The sequence below is a fragment of the Neovison vison genome, chromosome 1 (genome assembly GCF_020171115.1).
Source record: "Neovison vison isolate M4711 chromosome 1, ASM_NN_V1, whole genome shotgun sequence".
Classification (NCBI taxonomy): Eukaryota; Metazoa; Chordata; class Mammalia; order Carnivora; family Mustelidae; genus Neogale; species Neogale vison.
The window spans coordinates 155,744,593-155,763,114 of record NC_058091.1 but is presented as its reverse complement, the minus strand read 5'-3'; the positions used below and the strand labels follow the sequence as shown (position 1 = coordinate 155,763,114).

At 42.8% G+C, this 18,522-nt stretch overlaps 1 protein-coding gene across 2 annotated transcripts in view; it reads left to right on the top strand.

The window, feature by feature from the left end:
• The first annotated feature begins 3,325 nt into the window (after positions 1–3,325).
• Positions 3,326–18,522, top strand: part of NLRP3 (NLR family pyrin domain containing 3) — a 66,295-nt gene continuing 51,098 nt past the window's right edge. The window contains exons 1-8 of one of the 2 annotated variants that reach the window (XM_044239181.1): positions 3,326–3,430; positions 3,545–3,605; positions 3,780–4,108; positions 8,398–8,496; positions 9,001–10,768; positions 13,075–13,248; positions 15,424–15,594; positions 17,570–17,740. In XM_044239181.1, the coding sequence (XP_044095116.1) occupies positions 3,826–4,108; positions 8,398–8,496; positions 9,001–10,768; positions 13,075–13,248; positions 15,424–15,594; positions 17,570–17,740 (2,666 nt within the window). In that variant the 5' untranslated portion in view covers positions 3,326–3,430; positions 3,545–3,605; positions 3,780–3,825. Of the gene's footprint in view, positions 3,454–3,544; positions 3,606–3,779; positions 4,109–8,397; positions 8,497–9,000; positions 10,769–13,074; positions 13,249–15,423; positions 15,595–17,569; positions 17,741–18,522 lie in introns of both variants that reach the window. The other variant, XM_044239172.1, reaches the window with a different exon arrangement.

Genomic DNA, 18,522 nt, shown 5'->3' with positions numbered 1-18,522 from the left:
AAAAAGATTGAAGGTTTCTTTTAGATCTACTTTGAAGAAGTGGGGTCTATTGACTGATTAATTTATTTCTTACTCATATGAGTAATGCCTGATTATGGCAACAAAATAAAATTCAAATAGTACAGAAAGATAGAAAACAAAAGGGAAAGGCTGTCTCATCCTAAAAAAAAATAAATTCCATGTTTTCTGGTTCAGCATGATGGTCTGTGTCTCTGTCCTGACCATGTGAAGTGCTTGCTACTCCTCATATCGGTAAAGCTTGGCATTCAGGTCTGTTCTTCTGCCCTTTCCATAGTAGGAGTAGCTATCTCTCTTTCTTCTCTCAGGACGTTCTGCACACAATTGTATAACAATTGCTACTACCAGTAACAGGACTTAATCACTGACTCCAGCTTCACTGAATCAGGTTGTGCTCATTTAGTCATTTGTTCAATCCCTAGGATAACTCTCTGCCTTCAGTGTCATCAGCACAGAGACAAATCATTTTCCAGCACCCCTCCTCTGGACATGGATTCGTGTCCCTCTTGCTCAAGGGTTCTGCCCTGGCTTGGGGAGCTGAGCACCTGTCCTCCACCATGCTCTATGAAACACATGACAGTGGCACACTGTGGTCCTGCAGCCACCATGAGTGCTGGGAAACATGGTCTGGGTGCTTCTCTGACCCCAGATCTTCCTGGGCCTAGCAACATGCTTTTTAGACTTGCAGTCATGCCTGGCACACACCAGGTGTTCTTTAAGTGTTTGAAGACAAGTGAGTTAGTGAGTCAGGGAGCAGAGTTTGTGTCTGTCCAAAGGAATTGAAATCAGGCTCTCGGAGAGAGGCTTACACTCCCAGGTCCATTATAGCATTACTCACAATAGTTAGATATGGAAACAATCTGAATGTCCATAAATGGAATAATGGATGAAGATGATGTGTGTGTATGTATATATATATATCACACAGCATGGATATTATTCAGCCATGAAAGAAAAGGAAATCCTGGTGCTTGCAACAACATGGATAGACCTTGAGGGCATTATGCAAGGTGACATAGTCATACAGAGAAAGACAAATGATGTATGATGTCACATATATGTGGAATGTGAATTAGTCAAAATTATAGAAACAGAGAGTGGAATAGTAGTGGCCATGGGCTGGGGAATGGAGGACTGGGGAAGTATCGGTCAGGTTAAACAAGTTTCTGTGATGCAAGATGACGGAGTCCTAGAGATCTGTGCAGCACAGTGCCCATAACTGATCATTCTGTGATGTGCACTAAATATTTACTAAAAGGTAGATTTTGTATTAAGTGTTCTTACCATACACACAAAAAAGTAATGATAAAATAACAACAATAATACAAGGATGTTAGGAAACTTTGGGAGGAGATAAATGTAGTCTGGTGGAGGTGATGTTTTCACAAGCATATTCTCACTTAAGTAAGGTGGTTACAGACGGTGACAGGTGATGCGGAGAGCCTACTGCCTGCCAATGGTTTCCATCTGATGGCTTGAAGGCTGGTCAGGCTTTTGATCCTGTACTTGCCAGCCCTGGCAGAATCCTCTATCCCACTCAGAACCTTCCCATGGCCGCTGTGAGACCCAGAGGGAACATCCCTACCCCAATGGCCACTGAGGACAGTGCAGACATCTCTGACTACAGCCAGAGATAAGAACACTATTCATTTGGTTTGGAAAATCCAGCTATATAAGTAACTGTTAGTCTCTGGCTTTGTCTGTGATGCAAGCTTGTTCACTCCATGCTGAGGCCACATCCTTCCTTCTCCTGCTGGGCTGTGACCATTATAAATGCATCAAGTTTCCTCTTGGGCTGTTTCTGAGGCTGTCATCTGGGTGAGTCCAGTTCTGTGGAGCTGCATGGCTGGAAAGGTCTGGGGAGAAATGAGGAGGGGATGTGGAGGGCCAGAGTTGTCTTGGTTAATACACTAAGGATTTCTTCTGACCACTTCCAAGTCTGCCCTTCAACAATGATTCTGGAAATTCCTTTTATGTTTCTCATTATTGGGCTCTGTGCATGTATGCAAGTGTGTGTGTGTGTGTAGGGGCAGGGGGTGAGGGAAGTAGTGTACAGCTTATATCCACAACTGCATCAGATTTGCCAAGCACGCCCCCTGCCTCCCGCCAAGGAGTGGGTGTGTATGAGGAAATAAATGTCTTGGACACCAAGGGACACAGGAGGTAAAAGGATAGAGTGCATGAGACTTAGGGATAGGGGTCACAGAGGAGAGGTAGAGTCCTGGTGTGGGTGGAAAGACTGATGGAGGGGGACCTGGGAAGGTCTGTAAAACTGATGGATCTATCTGGATATGCCCCACCTCCCTTTAAAATGCATAAGGAATGGACTTGGTGGTTGTGTGGAGCCAAAAATGAGAGGCAAGATGAAGGTACAAGGAGAGGTGAGCATGCTTCAGTTTTCTTGCACACTCGCTGCGGTCACACTAAATTCCCATATGCACTGTTCCACAGCTCCATAGGCCCTCTATCTTCTGTTAACATCATTTATGGCTTTGGGTTGGTGTGCTTTCCCAAATTCAGTAATGTGAGGGGATTGATCCCAAACAAAGCCAAAGTATTTATTAATCCAAAATATGGGAGACATAGAACAGAGAAAGACACAGTAGCTGACCTCTGCTCTTTGTGAACCCTAAGTCTATGTAGTAAAACAGATCATGAACTCTGTAACAAGATGCTGTGTGTGGTAAATGCTGCAAAAGTGTTTTTTTGCCTTTTAACCATCTATTTTATTGTCTTTGATCTCGTTTGTTGGTATCTGACTAAGGAACCTAGGTAAGTAGTTGATGAAAGAGTCACACACATTTTCATGCTGTGAAAGTAGTATTTAGGGACATAAGTTCAGAAATCAGTGACCCTGATCTAAATTCTGGTTTTGAACCACCCCCCCCTTTTGTTTTGAAACCCTGGGTAACTCACTTAATTTCTCCTAAGACTCAGTTCCTCTTCCATAAAGTACGTCTAGGCCTATGTATACCTCCCAGGGCTTTGCAAGAGTTAAGAAAACACATTAGTGCAGGGTCCTGCCCATGAGAGGTTCTCAGTAACCATGAGTTCTAACAATGACTATGATTGTGAATGTTGCCAGGAGACCTCAAGGAGGTGTCACATGTTTATCATTCCCCCTATGCACCCCAAATGTCTTCTCATTTGTTTCTATCTATCAATAGATGGACGGAAGTGCAGTCGAAGACCATTCCCTTCTCTGTGCATGTCCGTCTTCTCCTTTCTCTGTCTAGCCACGTGCTGCTCTATTACAATTATACTTACTCACTTCCTGGGTCAAAACAGAAACAGGGAACCAGAGCCTTTCAGTTGGAAGGAATAGAAAAGTCATATTTTCCATTCTGTCATTTTATAGATGAAGAAACAGAAGCTGAGGAAGAGTTTGTCCTAGAACATAGTCCAGGAAACAGTAAGAACAAAGTTCTCCCCGTGGTATGTTGAGGGGACATTGTGAAGCGGTTTGGGCATATAGTACTGTGGACATGATTGCGTTTGTAGGTGTAACTACTGTTTCTCTCCATAGGGACACTTTCCATGGATCAGGACACACCCCTGAGTCAAGCCAACAACAGGAAAACGTTGTGGTGAGTATTTGGGTCACTTTTCAAAACTAAAGATGGCATCTCATTAAAGTTCAGTGTTATATATATATATTTTTTTTTCCTTTGTATTGTGGGTTTTTCATGGTTTAGTTCTTTCTAAAGAGGATAGACTTTATTGAAGACTCTCCTTGCATGTGCACTATTTTCACCATCCAGCTTCCTGGTGTGAATCTCTACACAAGGACCCTGAGAAAAGCCACAGATGAACATGACTAGTGTCCGTTGCAAGCTGGCCCGTTACCTGGAGGATCTGGAGGATGCAGACTTTAAGAAGTTCAAGATGCACTTACAAGACTATCCTTCTCAGAAAGGGTGCCGACCACTCCCTCGGAGTCAGACAGAGAAAGCCGACCACATGGATCTGGCCACTCTGATGATTGACTTCAATGGTGAAGAGAAGGCATGGGCCATGGCAGTGTGGATTTTTGCTGAAATCAACAGGAGAGACCTTTATGAGAAAGCTAAGAGGGATGCACCAGAGTGGGGTGAGTGGAAGGAAGACAGCATATTTTTAAAATCATAATAAAATACATATAACATAAAATTACCTTTTTAAGCCATTTCTAAGCATACGTTTCAGCAGTGTTAAGCACATTCCTGTTGTGCAATCAATCTCTACAACTTTTCTTCATCTTGCAACACCCTGTTCCCATTAAACAACAATTCCTCTTTTCCCCTACCCTCAGACCCTGGAACCACCACCTTCTGTCTCTATGAATTTAACTACTCTTGGTACTTATAAACTGCATGATAAAGTATTTGTCTGTTTGTATCTGGCTTACTTTATGTAGTATAAAGTCCTTGAGCCCCTTGCATGTTGTCACATATGACATGATTTCAGTCCTTTTTAAGGTAGAATAATATCCTGTGGTATGCGTATACCACATTTTGTTCATTTATTTATCCATCAGTGGACATTCAGATTGCTTCTAGTTAATTGTGAATAATGATGCTAGGAACATGAGGGTACAAACCTCTTTGAGACCCTGCTTTCAGTTCTTTTGATTATATGTTCAGAAGTAGAATTGTTGTATTATATAGTGACTCTAGGTTTCATTTTTTGAGGAACCATCATAATGTTTTTTATAGTGGCTGCCCCATTTTGCACTTCCATCAACAGTGTACAAGGGCTCTAATTTTTCGTCATTGTCACCAATGTTTATTTTATTTTATTTTTGTTTTGATACTAGTTATTCTAATGGGTGTGAGGTGATATCTCCTTGTGGTTTTGGTTTGCCTTTCCCTATTGACTACTGATACTGAATGACTTTTCATGTCCTTGTTCACCATTTGTTTATCTTTGGAGAAATGTCTATTCAACTTTTTCCCATATTTTAATTGGGTTATTTTTTTTTTGTTGTTGACTTATAAGGGTTCTTTATATATCTTGGATACTAACACTATCAGATATATGATTTGCAAATGTTTTCTCCCATTCCATGGATTACCGTTTCATCTGTTGATGGTATCTTTTGATGCAATGAAGTTAGTATGTTTGTTTTTCGATAATTCCTTTTACCATCTTGGCTTTATCCTCTGTTTTCATCTCATGATAGTGCTATGAGAAGTTGGAGGAAAACAGTTTTCTTTTTTCTAGTTTCTTTAAAAATGAAACTAGAGTGAAATGAAATGAAATTTTCTTTAAAAATGAAAGTCAGGGCTCATCTACCCCTAGGACTGTGGAGATGCTGGGAGTGAAGTTTTTATTCTTTTGGCTTGGTGTTCAGATCATGGGAAGAGCACAAGCAAGGGCTCAGAGGAATCTAGAAAATCACAGGATGGTGATGTTGAACTAGTTGAAAAGAGGAATAAAAATGGATCAGCAGATTAGGAGAAGCATGGTGAGTGGAGCAGCAATATGGGTGAAATGAAGGAGAGACACATGACATGGAGGCATGAGGCAGGGGTGCACGGTATTAAATTGCATATAATAACACAATTATGATTGTGTCAGTGCTTATATGCTAGCTAACCAAATTTAAGTTACAGAAATGAGTTTACTAAGCAGTTTTTATGGATTTTCATCATTCCTCATAAAAACACCACAGAACTGGCATTTTGCCTTTTTTTTTTTTTTTTTGTAGTCTGTACATGCCCATGTAGGGCTTGAACTCACAACCTCTAGATCAAGAGTTTCATGGCCTACCAACTACGCCAACCAGGAACCTTCAGGCTGCACTTTCGAAAGAACTTTCAATTTCATTACTAAACGAAGTACGCCAGTCACAAAAAGACAAATGCAGTATGTTTCTGTTTGTAATAGGTACTAGAGTACATAACTTTATAGACAAGAAGGGGTTGCCAGGGGCTGCCGAGTAGGGACTGGGGAATTTTTAATGGCTATAGAATTTCAGTTTTGCAAATAAAAGATAATTCTGGAGCTCAACCAGCCACGTAAAGTGAGCCTGAAAGAGGTTTTTGTTGCTTGTGGCTCTCTTTCAGTCAGAGCCAAGGCCTGGGTTCAATGTTGGGTGTGTCTTTGACTGGAGTCTGGCTCTTAACCACTAGGCTATTTTGGCTTCTGTAACTGGGCTATGAGATGAAAGAATTATACCTAGTAAGAAGTTTGTTTGTCTTTTGCTGGGGAGGACCAGATTATAGGGTAAGGCTTTAGATAAGAATTAAGTCATGATTTTGGCACAAGTTAATGTTTAGATTTTGTTTTGTAATTCGGGTCACCAATAGCTTTTGCATTCAGACTGAGTAGACACCTACCAGGAATCCTTTATGTTGATATTGGGTTCATCTCCCAAATATTTCCCCTGGTGCTTAGCACTCATTCTTTTGTATCTCAGTTTCTCCAGTGAAGTGCCTCCTCTTTAGGATGTGTAATTTGGTGACTGCTTAGATCTATGATTCTTTTTTTTTCCAATTTATTTATTTTCAGAAAAACAGTATTCATTATTTTTTCACCACACCCAGTGCTCCATGCAAGCCGTGCCCCCTATAATACCCACCACCTGGGTAATATAGATCTATGATTCTTAACTGTAGATGCATGTTGGAGCTTTCAAAATATAATAGTGCATGTGCACCCAAATGTTTATAGCAGCAATGTCCACAATAGCCAAACTATGGAAAGAACCTAGATGTCCATCAACAGACGAATGGATAAATAAGTGGTTATATATATATATATATGCATATACACAATGGAATACTATGCAGCCATCAAAAGAAATGAAATCTTGCCATTTACGACGACATGGATGGAACTAGAGGTTATTATGCTTAGCAAAATAAGTCAATCGGAGAAAGACAACTGTCATATGATCTCCCTGATATGAGGAAGTGGAGATGCAACATGGGGGGGTTGGGGGGAAGGAAAGAATAAATGAAACAAGATGGGATTGGGAGGGAGACAAACCATAAGTGACTCTTAATCTCACAAAACAAACTGAGGGTTGCTGGGGAGAGGGAGGTCGGGAGAGGGTGGTTGGATTATGGACTTTGGGGAGGGTATGTGCTATGGTGAGTGCTGTGAAGTATGTAAACCTCGTGATTCACAGACCTGTACCCCTGGGGATAAAAATACATTATATGTTTATAAAAAAATAAAAAATATATAATTTTGTTGGTCACGCCTTGGATAGACTGAAAAATATTTACTGGAGGTGTAGCTTTTTAAAAGCGTCCTAGGTTCCTCAAGAAATTAAAAATAGAGCTTCCCTACGACCCTGCAATTGCACTCCTGGGTATTTACCCCAAAGATACAGATGTCGTGAAAAGAAGGGCCATCTGTAGCCCAATGTTTATAGCAGCAATGGCCACAGTCGCCAAACTATGGAAAGAACCAAGATGCCCTTCAACGGATGAATGGATAAGGAAGATGTGGTCCATATACACTATGGAGTATTATGCCTCCATCAGAAAGGATGAATATCCAACTTTTGTAGCAACATGGATGGGACTGGAAGAGATTATGCTGAGTGAAATCAGTCAAGCAGAGAGAGTCAATTATCATATGGTTTCACTCATTTGTGGAGCATAACCAATAGCATGGAGGACAAGGGGCGTTAGAGAGGAGTAGGGAATTTGGGTAAATTGGAAGGGGAGGTGAACCATGAGAGACTATGGACTCTGAAAAACAGTCTGAGGGGTTTGAAGTGGCGGGGGGGGGGTGGGAGGTTGGGGTACCAGGTGGTGGGTATTATAGAGGGCACAGCTTGCATGGAGCACTGGGTGTGGTGAAAAAATAATGAATACTGTTTTTCTGAAAATAAATAAATTGAAAAAAAAATAAACCAGCTTGACAATTCTTTCTTGAAGACTCAGAATGTGTGTATGATTAATCCAGGCATTTGGGGGCAGGGGAGGAGGAGAATCCTGCTGGTCCATAACCATTTTGGGGATATTTAGATATTTAGTGTGGGGATGGCCTCAAAACCAGGGCACCAAGGGAAGTTTGCCAAAAACAAAGGATAGGAGAAACCTTGCCTATCTCATGTGTTTGCTGATTGATTTCTGAGCCTGGGAGAGATCCTGAGACTGGATACTGTGAGCACACAATGCTAACTGGGTAAGTGATAGTGACATCCATTGCTTTGAAATTAGGAGTGCACAAATGCCACAAACTGGATGTTAAACTGTACACCTGTCATCTGAAGTTCAAAGCTATGTGTTTGTTTGCAAGATGTCTGGGATAGGTGACTTTGAGCTGTGCCAGGTGTTGAGTACTGGGTCTCAATTACATCATCTTATTCAGGAGTCCTGATTTTTAACTTTGTATTTCTTTTTCTTTCTTTCTTTCTTTCTTTTTTTTTTGTTCTTCCAGATAATGTACATGTGGTATGCCGGGAAGAAAGCCTTGAAGAAGAGTGGATGGGTTTATTGGGGTACCTAACCAGAATCTCTATTTGTAAAAAAAGGAAAGGTAAGCAATGAGGGTAGCACTTCATACTGCATTTGGAAACCCAGTTTTGGAAGCTGAGAAGCTTGATCATTCTAAATGTTCCTTCTCCTTGGTGAGCAAAGGCCCATTTCAGGAAATCCACTAGAGCTGAAAAACAGATCAGTGTTCACATGGCTCCTTGTACTCCCAGAACCAAGTGGAGGTGATTGAGTGTCTCAGGTTCTAAAAAGTATGGGCTGCAGACTAACTAAAGGAATAAAACTGAATAAGAGGGAAAAAAACGAATAAGAAGGATTTTCTGGCAAGTGACAGTGCCTATGGCACTTTGCTGTTCTCCTGCTCAACTGTGTATAGGAAGATTTTGACATCCTAGATTTTCTGGGGCTGTCCATACCCACAGTGAAGAGAATGTGCATCTCCCTTTCCTTAGCTCTGGTCATCACTCCCTCTGGACCACAGATCCTTGTTAATAGCTCATGTATGCTTGGACTTCTCCCAAATACTACCTTTCTGTCTTTACCCCAGATTACTGTAAGAAGTACAAAAAACATGTGAGGAGCAGATTCCAATGTATTAAAGACAGGAATGCCCGTCTAGGTGAGAGTGTGAACCTCAACAAACGCTACACCAGGCTGCGTCTTGTCAAAGAACACCAGAGCCAGCAGGAGAGAGAGCAAGAGCTCCTGGCCATTGGCAGGACTTCAGCCAGGATGCTGGACAGCCCTGTGAGTTCCCTGAATATGGAATTGCTGTTTGAGCCTGATGACCAACACTCAGAGCCTGTTCACACGGTGGTATTCCAGGGAGCGGCAGGCATTGGGAAAACAATACTGGCCAGGAAGATCATGTTGGATTGGGCATCAGAGAAAATTTACCAGGACAGGTTTGACTATTTGTTTTATATCCACTGTCGGGAGGTAAGCCTTGGGACACGGAGGAGCCTGGGGGACCTGATTGTCAGCTGCTGCCCTGACCCAAACCCACCCATATATAAGATTGTGAGCAAGCCTTCCAGGATTCTCTTCCTCATGGATGGCTTCGATGAGCTGCAGGGTGCCTTTGATGAGCACACAGAGACTCTATGCACAAACTGGCAGAAGGTGGAGCGGGGAGACATTCTCCTGAGCAGCCTCATCAGAAAGAGGCTCCTTCCTGAGGCCTCTTTACTCATCACCACAAGACCTGTGGCTCTGGAGAAACTGCAGCATTTGCTGGACCGTCCCCGTCATGTGGAGATCCTGGGTTTCTCAGAGGCCAAAAGAAAGGAATATTTCTTTAAGTATTTTTCAGATGAGCAACAAGCCACAGAGGCCTTCAGGCTGATTCAGGAGAATGAGATCCTCTTCACCATGTGCTTTATCCCCTTGGTCTGCTGGATTGTATGCACTGGGTTAAAGCAGCAGATGGACAGTGGCAAGAGTCTTGCCCAGACATCCAAGACCACCACTGCTGTGTATGTCTTCTTCCTCTCCAGTTTGTTGCAGTCTCATGGAGAGAACCAGAAACACCAAGTCTCTGCCAACATCCGGGGTCTCTGCTCACTGGCTGCAGATGGAATCTGGAATCAGAAAATCCTGTTTGAAGAGTGTGACCTTAGGAACCATGGCCTTCAGAGGGCCGATGTGTCTGCTTTCTTGAGGATGAACCTATTCCAAAAAGAAGTGGACTGTGAGAAATTCTACAGCTTCATTCACATGACTTTCCAGGAGTTCTTTGCTGCCATGTACTACCTGCTGGAAGAGGAGGAACAGGGAGGGTTGAGGAACCTGCCATGGAGAAGTTCCAAGCTTCCTAACCGAGACGTGACTGTCCTTCTTGAAAACTATGGCAAATTTGAAAAGGGATATCTGATCTTTGTTGTCCGTTTCCTCTTTGGCCTTGTAAACCAGGAGAGAACCTCCTACTTGGAGAAAAAACTGAGTTGCAAGATCTCGCAGCACATCAGGCTGGAACTGCTAAAATGGATTAAAGAGAAAGCCAAGGCCAAGAATCTTCAAATCCAGCCCAGCCAGCTGGAATTGTTCTACTGTTTGTATGAGATGCAAGAGGAGGATTTTGTACAAAAAGCCATGGGCCATTTCCCCAAAATTGAGATCAGTCTCTCCACCAGAATGGACCATGTGGTTTCTTCCTTTTGTATTGAGAACTGCCACAGTGTGGAATCACTTTCCCTGAGGCTGCTTCATAACTCCTCAAAGGAGGAGGAGGAGGAAGAGGAGGAAGAAGGGGAAATGCAGCTCTCTGAGGTGGATCACTGTGTCCGCCTAGATCCTCATGCTGCCTGTACTCACCGGTAAGGTGATTTGCCGTCAGGCAGGTATTAGAATGGTAGGGCTGCTCTCCGCCATCTAACCACCTTTCTCTGGGCATTTGTTCTTTCTGCCTGCTTCTCAACTGTCTTTACAATATGGTTGCCACAGCTACATAATAATACCACCCCCCCCATTTCTACCAGACTCCTTCAGTGGCAGAGATGGACAAGTAGAGGAAAGGGAGGTAGATAAATGGATGAGGAGAAAAGCCAATGAAGAAAATAAGCAAGTATTTGGTAGATGCCAACTCAGTGCAAGGTATTATGTGGGTTACAGAGTTGAATAAAAATGTAAACTCAAAATGCTTGCAGTCGACTTGGGGCTCTAGTGCACAGTATTCAGTTAACACACAAGGAGCCAAACAACCCTAGTGACTGTCCCAGGAACACAGAGGACAGAAGGCCTTTAGTTCTGGGTGCTGGGGGGAGGTTTATCAGAGGAGTAAGTTTTGAGCCTGACTTGAAGGACCGGTAGGATGTGGGTGAGTGCAGGAGAAGTTAAAGGGATTCTAGCAGTAGAGTCTGGTGTCTGAGGAACAGTGTACATAGGAGACTATGCCAAGGGACATGGCTTCATTGGAACAGATATAATGGGGAAAATTGAGGGACATAGAGCTGGGAAGGAGAGGGTGCTTTTAAGCTCCTGCACTGTGTTTACAACCAGGAAGTCACCAACAGCTCCCTCTTTGAGGTCTGGTCAGTAATGTAGGAGATCACAGGCGAGTTGCTATGTTGGGACAGCAATGCAGTTCAGTTACCTGACCTCTGAAGTCCCTGCTTGGGAACTGCCACAGCTACGGTGGGAGGGTGGATAGTCTATGAAAGCTTGGGTTTAACCTGCACAGAAAGCACTTGATATGGGATAAAATTAAGGAGAAAGGAGACTGGCCTTTCCACCAAGAATAATGAATTTTCAGCTCCTTCTTTCATCCTTCGCATCACTAGCAGGATGACCTTTTAATTTATCATTTGGTCATCCAGGACCACCTGCTTGAGCTTCAGTGGTGATGAAGACCCAGGCCTTGCTCATAGCAACTTAAGGTTCAATTGTGGGGATATCTGGGAAAAAAGGACAGACAGTGGAGAGGATGGGCTATGGCAAGAACACAGGAATAGGGAATTTGGGTAAATTGGAAGGGGAGGTGAACCATGAGAGACTATGGACTCTGAAAAACAGTCTGAGGGGTTTGAAGTGGCGGGGGGGTGGGAGGTTGGGGTAGCAGGTGGTGGGTATTATAGAGGGCACGGCTTGCATGGAGCACTGGGTGTGGTGAAAAAATAATGAATACTGTTTTTCTGAAAATAAATAAATTGGAAAAAAAAAGAACACATATAGAATGCACCAGAAACACATGGTGGGAAGCCCTTGAACAACTGGACTCTGACACATGGAGTATGAGAAACCTGAGTGTAGGCAAGGGGCAGCTCAAACAGAGGGAACAGTGGGTTCAGAGGGCAGAGGCTGGGGAAACAATTATGTCCCTATGATGGCAAATGATTCAGAAAACCTAGAGAGGGTGAGAGAAAGGTAATGAAGGAAGGAAGCACATCTGTCTCTTAGGGACCTAAAAACTATGTTTGAAAGAAACCTGACCAAGATTACAGAGCTATAAAGAAGGCTGGCAGAGACTTGAATTAAAACTCCTGATGAAAAGCCTGATGCCCATTTGATTGGGTGACAGCTACCTTCTTCTGAGGGCAGGAGCTTGCTTTTTGTGTTCCAGAACCTTCTGAAGGCCGGCAGCATGGATATCCCACCCCATGCTGTCAAAAGAACAGAATTGCAGGCACAATCTTAGACACACAGAGCCAGAATCTGTATTCTAACAAGGACTGCATGTTGGAACCACGTGGAAGTCTTAAAACTATTGATAAACTTGGTCCTGCCTCAGAGACCTTAGTCCTATGGTGTGGCCTGGCTCTCTTTTGAGAGCATTGGTGATGCTATTATGCAGCCAATGTGAGATCTGAGATCTGAATCTCACAGTGTAGTCTCTGGATCACTTAACAGAAAACAAGGCCTTGGGCAGGACAGCTGTCTGATGACAGAGGGAGGAGAAAGACATCTGAGGGAGGTACTGGAGGGTGTGCCAAGGCAGCCAGTCACAGACTTATGCTGTTTCCATAATAAGGTATGCAGGACAGTCTTACCGTTGCCCCTTGGTCTTTGTCATTCCTTAGTAGGCAATTTTTGGTTCTGTGAGTCAGTTCTTAATCCTTGGGGAGTCTTTGAACTGGGGCCAGACACTCCTGATTTTCTTTTCTTTCTTCCTTCCCTACAATTTCAGGTTGGTGAATTGTCATGTCACTCTCAGCCTTTGGCAGGGGCTGTTCTCAGTCCTAAGCACTAACTCACTGAGCCTCACTGAACTGAACCTCAGTGACAATGCTCTGGGGGACCCAGGGGTACAGGTGTTATGTGAAATGCTCCAGCGACCTGGCTGTAATATTCGGAGACTGTGGTAAGAAACTGTGTGTGTGTGCGTTTGTGTGTGCACGCATATCTGTGAGTGACACAGAGAGCAGAGTGGAGGAAGACCTCAGGGTCTAGATCAGTGGTTTGTTAGTTTTCTAGGGCTGCTGTAACAAAGTACCAGAGAAAAAGAAGCTTGAACAATAGAAATTCATATTCTCATAGTCCTGGAGTCTGGAAGTCCAAGCTGAAGGTGTCAGCAGGATTGGTTTCTCCTGAAGTCTCTCTTTTTGGCTTGTAGATGGTGGTCTTCTCCCTAAGTCTTCATGTGGTCTCTGTGTTCATGTCTGATTTCCTAAAGGATACCAGTTATGTTGGATTGGGGCCTGTCCTCATGACTTCATTTAAGGGTTTAAAACCTTATCTCCAAATATAGTCACAATTCTGAAATCCTAGGGACTAAGACTTCAACATATGATTTTTTTTTGGTGGGGGTGGACACAGTTCAGCCCATAACAAGTAGGAAGGTAAAATGGATTGGAGGTCACTTGTTTAGAAAGTTTCAAACAGGGAAGAATGATGGGGAACTGAAAGTAAGCCATTTCTTGGTGATAGGACAAAAAGTGCATGGCCCTCAATATCTTCTGTTTCCTCACTGGCCCTCATCACGGCTGAGAATTGGAGAGTTTCATCATATACAATGTCTACCTGGGCTGGACCCCATCAAAACATTTCATATACATTGAAATGTCACAGAGAATCTCTTTCAGCTTTCTTAATAAAAAATGCTTGCTCTGGACTCACACTGTGAATCAGACTCACATTCCCCAAGACAATACATGAGTGTCTGGGCCATCCTACAAACACTCTTCCATCACACATCTGCATTTTTTATGAGCTACATAGCCAGCACTAAAGCCCATCCCTCCAGGATGTTTTCATACATCCCTTTCTTGATCATTATACCCACCCTAACACCAACTTTATCAATTTTATCTCCTATACAAACCAGTAGCCCAGGCCCAGTAACCATGACTGTTTGCCATGATATTGCAATACAATTCAAGATCATGGAACAGAATTTGTGTTCATCTTTCCACTGTCCCTACAATGTCTGGACAAGTGTCTTAGCACACATCAGTGCTCAAAAATACATACTGAGTGACTACTGACTGGTTTTCCCACATCCACCTTTACCACCTTCCTATTCTCCACATAGCACCAACCTATTCTCCATACAGAAGTCAGAGGGTTATTTAGAAAATTCTACTTTAATTATGTCATTTCCTTGCTTGAATGCTTTCTCTTTGTTCTTTTGATAAATTACAAATCCTCCTCTTGACTTCAAGGTTCTGGCTGGTTTTGGCTCCTTGCCTTCTCTATCCCATGCCAGTCTTCCCACTTATCCTGCTGGGTGCCCCTGTGTGATTCCATAGAGTGAGACACAAATAGAGAGACATGGGTGATGATGAGATATTTTGCAAGTAAATAGAGGTTTAGTCATGCATTCAGCTCTAGTTGGTGTGAAGATAGGGGTATAAAGGAAGATGTTAACAGGCTATAGGATGATGAAGTATTCATCTGGAAAGAAGAATCAACATTCTTAGTCCTCTGACACAGGGACTCCTAGTTGTTGTTGTTGATGATGGTGATAACGGTGTCTTTGTGTGTGTCTGTGTGTGTGTGTTGGGGGGGAGTTGTAAATCAAATCAAGAAACAGAGCTTCCTGCTATTTTGGTGTAGGTGGAGGGCTGGAATTTAATCATTAAACAGAACAATGGAGACAAGATTGACAGAGAAGTAGATAAGTATAAAACCCCAGAGAGATCAGTGTCCACCTGAGGGATTTTTGCAGTGAAGAACATGTGATACAGAGGTGGGACACAGATTTACCTCCTTTTTCATTTATAAAACAGGGACATGCCTGTATACATTGTAGAGCTGACCATTATTTATGGAGGGAGTTCACTGACATACTCAGTGGTTGTGGTCTCAGGCTATGAGTTCATAAGCCTGGGAACTAACTTCACAATAAGTCTCAGCCTGCATGTAGGAGTTCTGGTAAGATCATATTCTCACCTAACTTCTTTCCTTAAAATTTTCCCTTTGTAACATGAGACCACAAATCGCCCCATTTGGTGCTGAAAACTGGCATAGACCAGAAGGCAGTGTCAGAGAAGCAGCTTCTGTTCTGATACTTTCTGCTTCTGTACTTGGCATGAAGGTTGGGGCGGTGTTGCCTTTCCCATCACTGCTGCTTCAACATCTCCTCGGTCCTGAGCAGCAACCAGAAGCTGATGGAATTGGATCTGAGCCACAACACTCTGGGAGACTTTGGAATTAGACTTCTTTGTGTGGGGCTGAGGCATCTATTCTGCAATCTGAAGACGCTCTGGTGAGTCTGAGCTATTTTCCTTCAGGAAACATGAGCTCTGGCTTCGGGGATCTATGATGCGCTACAGTTTTAGCATGAGAATAGACTTTACTGCTCAGAAGATTTCCAGGTGTTTATCAGTAATTCATTCAGTTAGTGTTTGTTGTGGAAGAGCCATATACTAAGTCTTAGAAAGGAACTTAAGTAATTCAACAAATCATGCTCACTTTTAAGGTATTTACAGTCAAGCTGAGAAAACACAACCAGTGTAATGCATTGCTCCAGGAGAGTTTTAGGACTTTATGACAAGCTCTTGGTCTCCACACAAAACAGAAAAGAGGTGTTAACACACTTGATATTTTATGAAGCCCTTCACTAAATGTTTCTGGGAGACTTAATTTTTGAATAAGAGAAAGCACTTGAAAATGGTAGGGCCAATTCACACCCATTAGGATGGCTATTATAAAAAAACAAAACAAAACATAAGTGTAGGTGAGGAGAAATTGGAACCATCATAATTGCTGGTGGGAATGTAAAATAGTATAGCTGGCTCTTTGGAGAACAGTGTGGAGATTCCTCAAGAAATTAAAAATAGAGCTTCCCTACGACCCTGCAATTGCACTCCTGGGTATTTACCCCAAAGACACAGATGTCGTGAAAAGAAGGGCCATCTGTAGCCCAATGTTTATAGCAGCAATGGCCACAGTCGCCAAACTATGGAAAGAACCAAGATGCCCTTCAACGGATGAATGGATAAGGAAGATGTGGTCCATATACACTATGGAGTATTATGCCTCCATCAGAAAGGATGAATACCCAACTTTTGTAGCAACATGGACGGGACTGGAAGAGATTATGCTGAGTGAAATAAGTCAAGCAGAGAGAGTCAATTATCATATGGTTTCACTTATTTGTGGAGCATAACAAATAGCATGGAGGACAAGGGGCGTTAGAGAGGAGAAGGGAATTTGGGTAAATTGGAAGGGGAGGTGAACCATGAGAGACTATGGACTCTGAAAAACAATCTGAGGGGTTTGAAGTGGCGGGGGGGGTGGGAGGTTGGGGTACCAGGTGGTGGGTATTATAGAGGGCACGGCTTGCATGGAGCACTGGGTGTGGTGAAAAAATAATGAATAATGTTTTTCTGAAAATAAATAAATTCAAAAAAAATAGTATAGCTGGTATGTTAGTTCCTCAAAGTGGACATAGAATTACCGTATGATCCAGCAATTTCACTTCCAGGTATATAAAAAGCAGTGTAATCAGGCATCCAAACCTGTATTTGTACACTTGTGTCCATAGCAGCATTATTCACAATAGCCAGAAAGTAGAATCAACTCAAATACCCATGGATGAATGAATGGATTAAACATGTGGTAAGGGGGTGGGGTTGGAGGGTAGAAGAATGTGGTAGATATATGCATACAGCCTTCAGGAGAATTCAGACACATGCTGCAACATGGATGCCATTATACTAATTAAAATAAGCCATACACAAAAGGGCAGAAATGTGTGATTCCACTTATAGGAATGACCTAAAATAATCAAATTCATACAGGCAAAAAATAGAATAGTGGGTCCTGGGGGCTAGGGGAGAGAGGAGTGAGGAGTTAGTGTTCAGTATGTACTAAGCTCCAGTTTGGAAAGATGAAAACCTTCTGGAGATGGATGGTGGTCACAGTTATACAACAATGAGAAGGTACTTAAATGCTACTGAATTGTACACTTAAGGATTACAATGGTAATTTTTATGTTATGTATATTTTACCACAGTAAAAAAAAAGTATAGGGAGCTGATAAGATGGAGTATTGGCATGGGCTTGGAAGGTGTTTACTTGCTATTACACCAAACAAAAGGAAATAAATAGTTAATATACAGTTTGGACACTCTTCCTCTGTGTGGAAAGGACTAGAAGCAGCATTGGAGCAAGTGCTTCCATGACTCACAGACAGTGAGGTGAGAGAAATGTCTGACATTCTGCCATCTTTATGGAAGGTTGGTCAGTTGCTGTCTCACATCAGCATGTTGTGAGGACCTTGCATCCGTCCTGAGCACCAACCAGTCCCTGACCAGACTCTACTTGGGGGAAAATGCCCTGGGAGATGCAGGAGTTGGAATTCTATGTGAAAAAGCAAAGCATCCACAATGTAAGCTGCAGAAACTGGGGTAAGTATTCATTGGTATCTCAGCAGAAATCAGCTTCTCTTCACGAAGTATTGCTTGGGAAACATGGATGAGGGTCGTTCTAGAGTAGGATGATCAGACAGAGTTGAGGGTAGAGAATGGAGGAGACAGTATATGAAGTCGTTGGAATACGAGATACTACTTTCTACTAGTAAGGTATTTATGACTATAGAACTGAAAGAAACCTTAGGGATTGCTCAGCCCAATCCCCCACTGAGGGAAGCCATTGTTTCTCAGACATTCACATGGATAGTCACTGGTTTCATGTGTGGACTCTTCCAAGCACACCAGCCATTGCTGCACATGCGGCCATTGCAGTGAGAGAGAGTTCTTATTTCTACATAACACCTTTGGTTTCTGTGTGTTGGTCCTTGCTCTGCTACGCAGGACTCTGCTGAGAGGTATTGATCTCAGTTCCCCAGAGACAACACTCACATTCTAGGCCTTCTCCTCTCTTGCCTGGACATCTCTAAATTCTCAAGAAGGATATAGCTTCACGCCTTCACCTACATAGTCATGTTGTCCTAGGGAAGGGCTGCTGTTCGTGTCCCTATTTGAAGTACATTGCCCAGACCTGAACCTGATACTCCTAGAGATGTATGGTGGAATTTTCACCTCCTGTGGCAGGGCCCTGTAACTGTCACAGAGGGAGCCTCTGATTTCCTTGTGTTTCTGGTAGTCACATCAGATCACAAGTTCATATTGGAATTCTGTAGTAAATAATAATGTGAAATTCTGATGTGTTTTCTAACATTAACAACCAA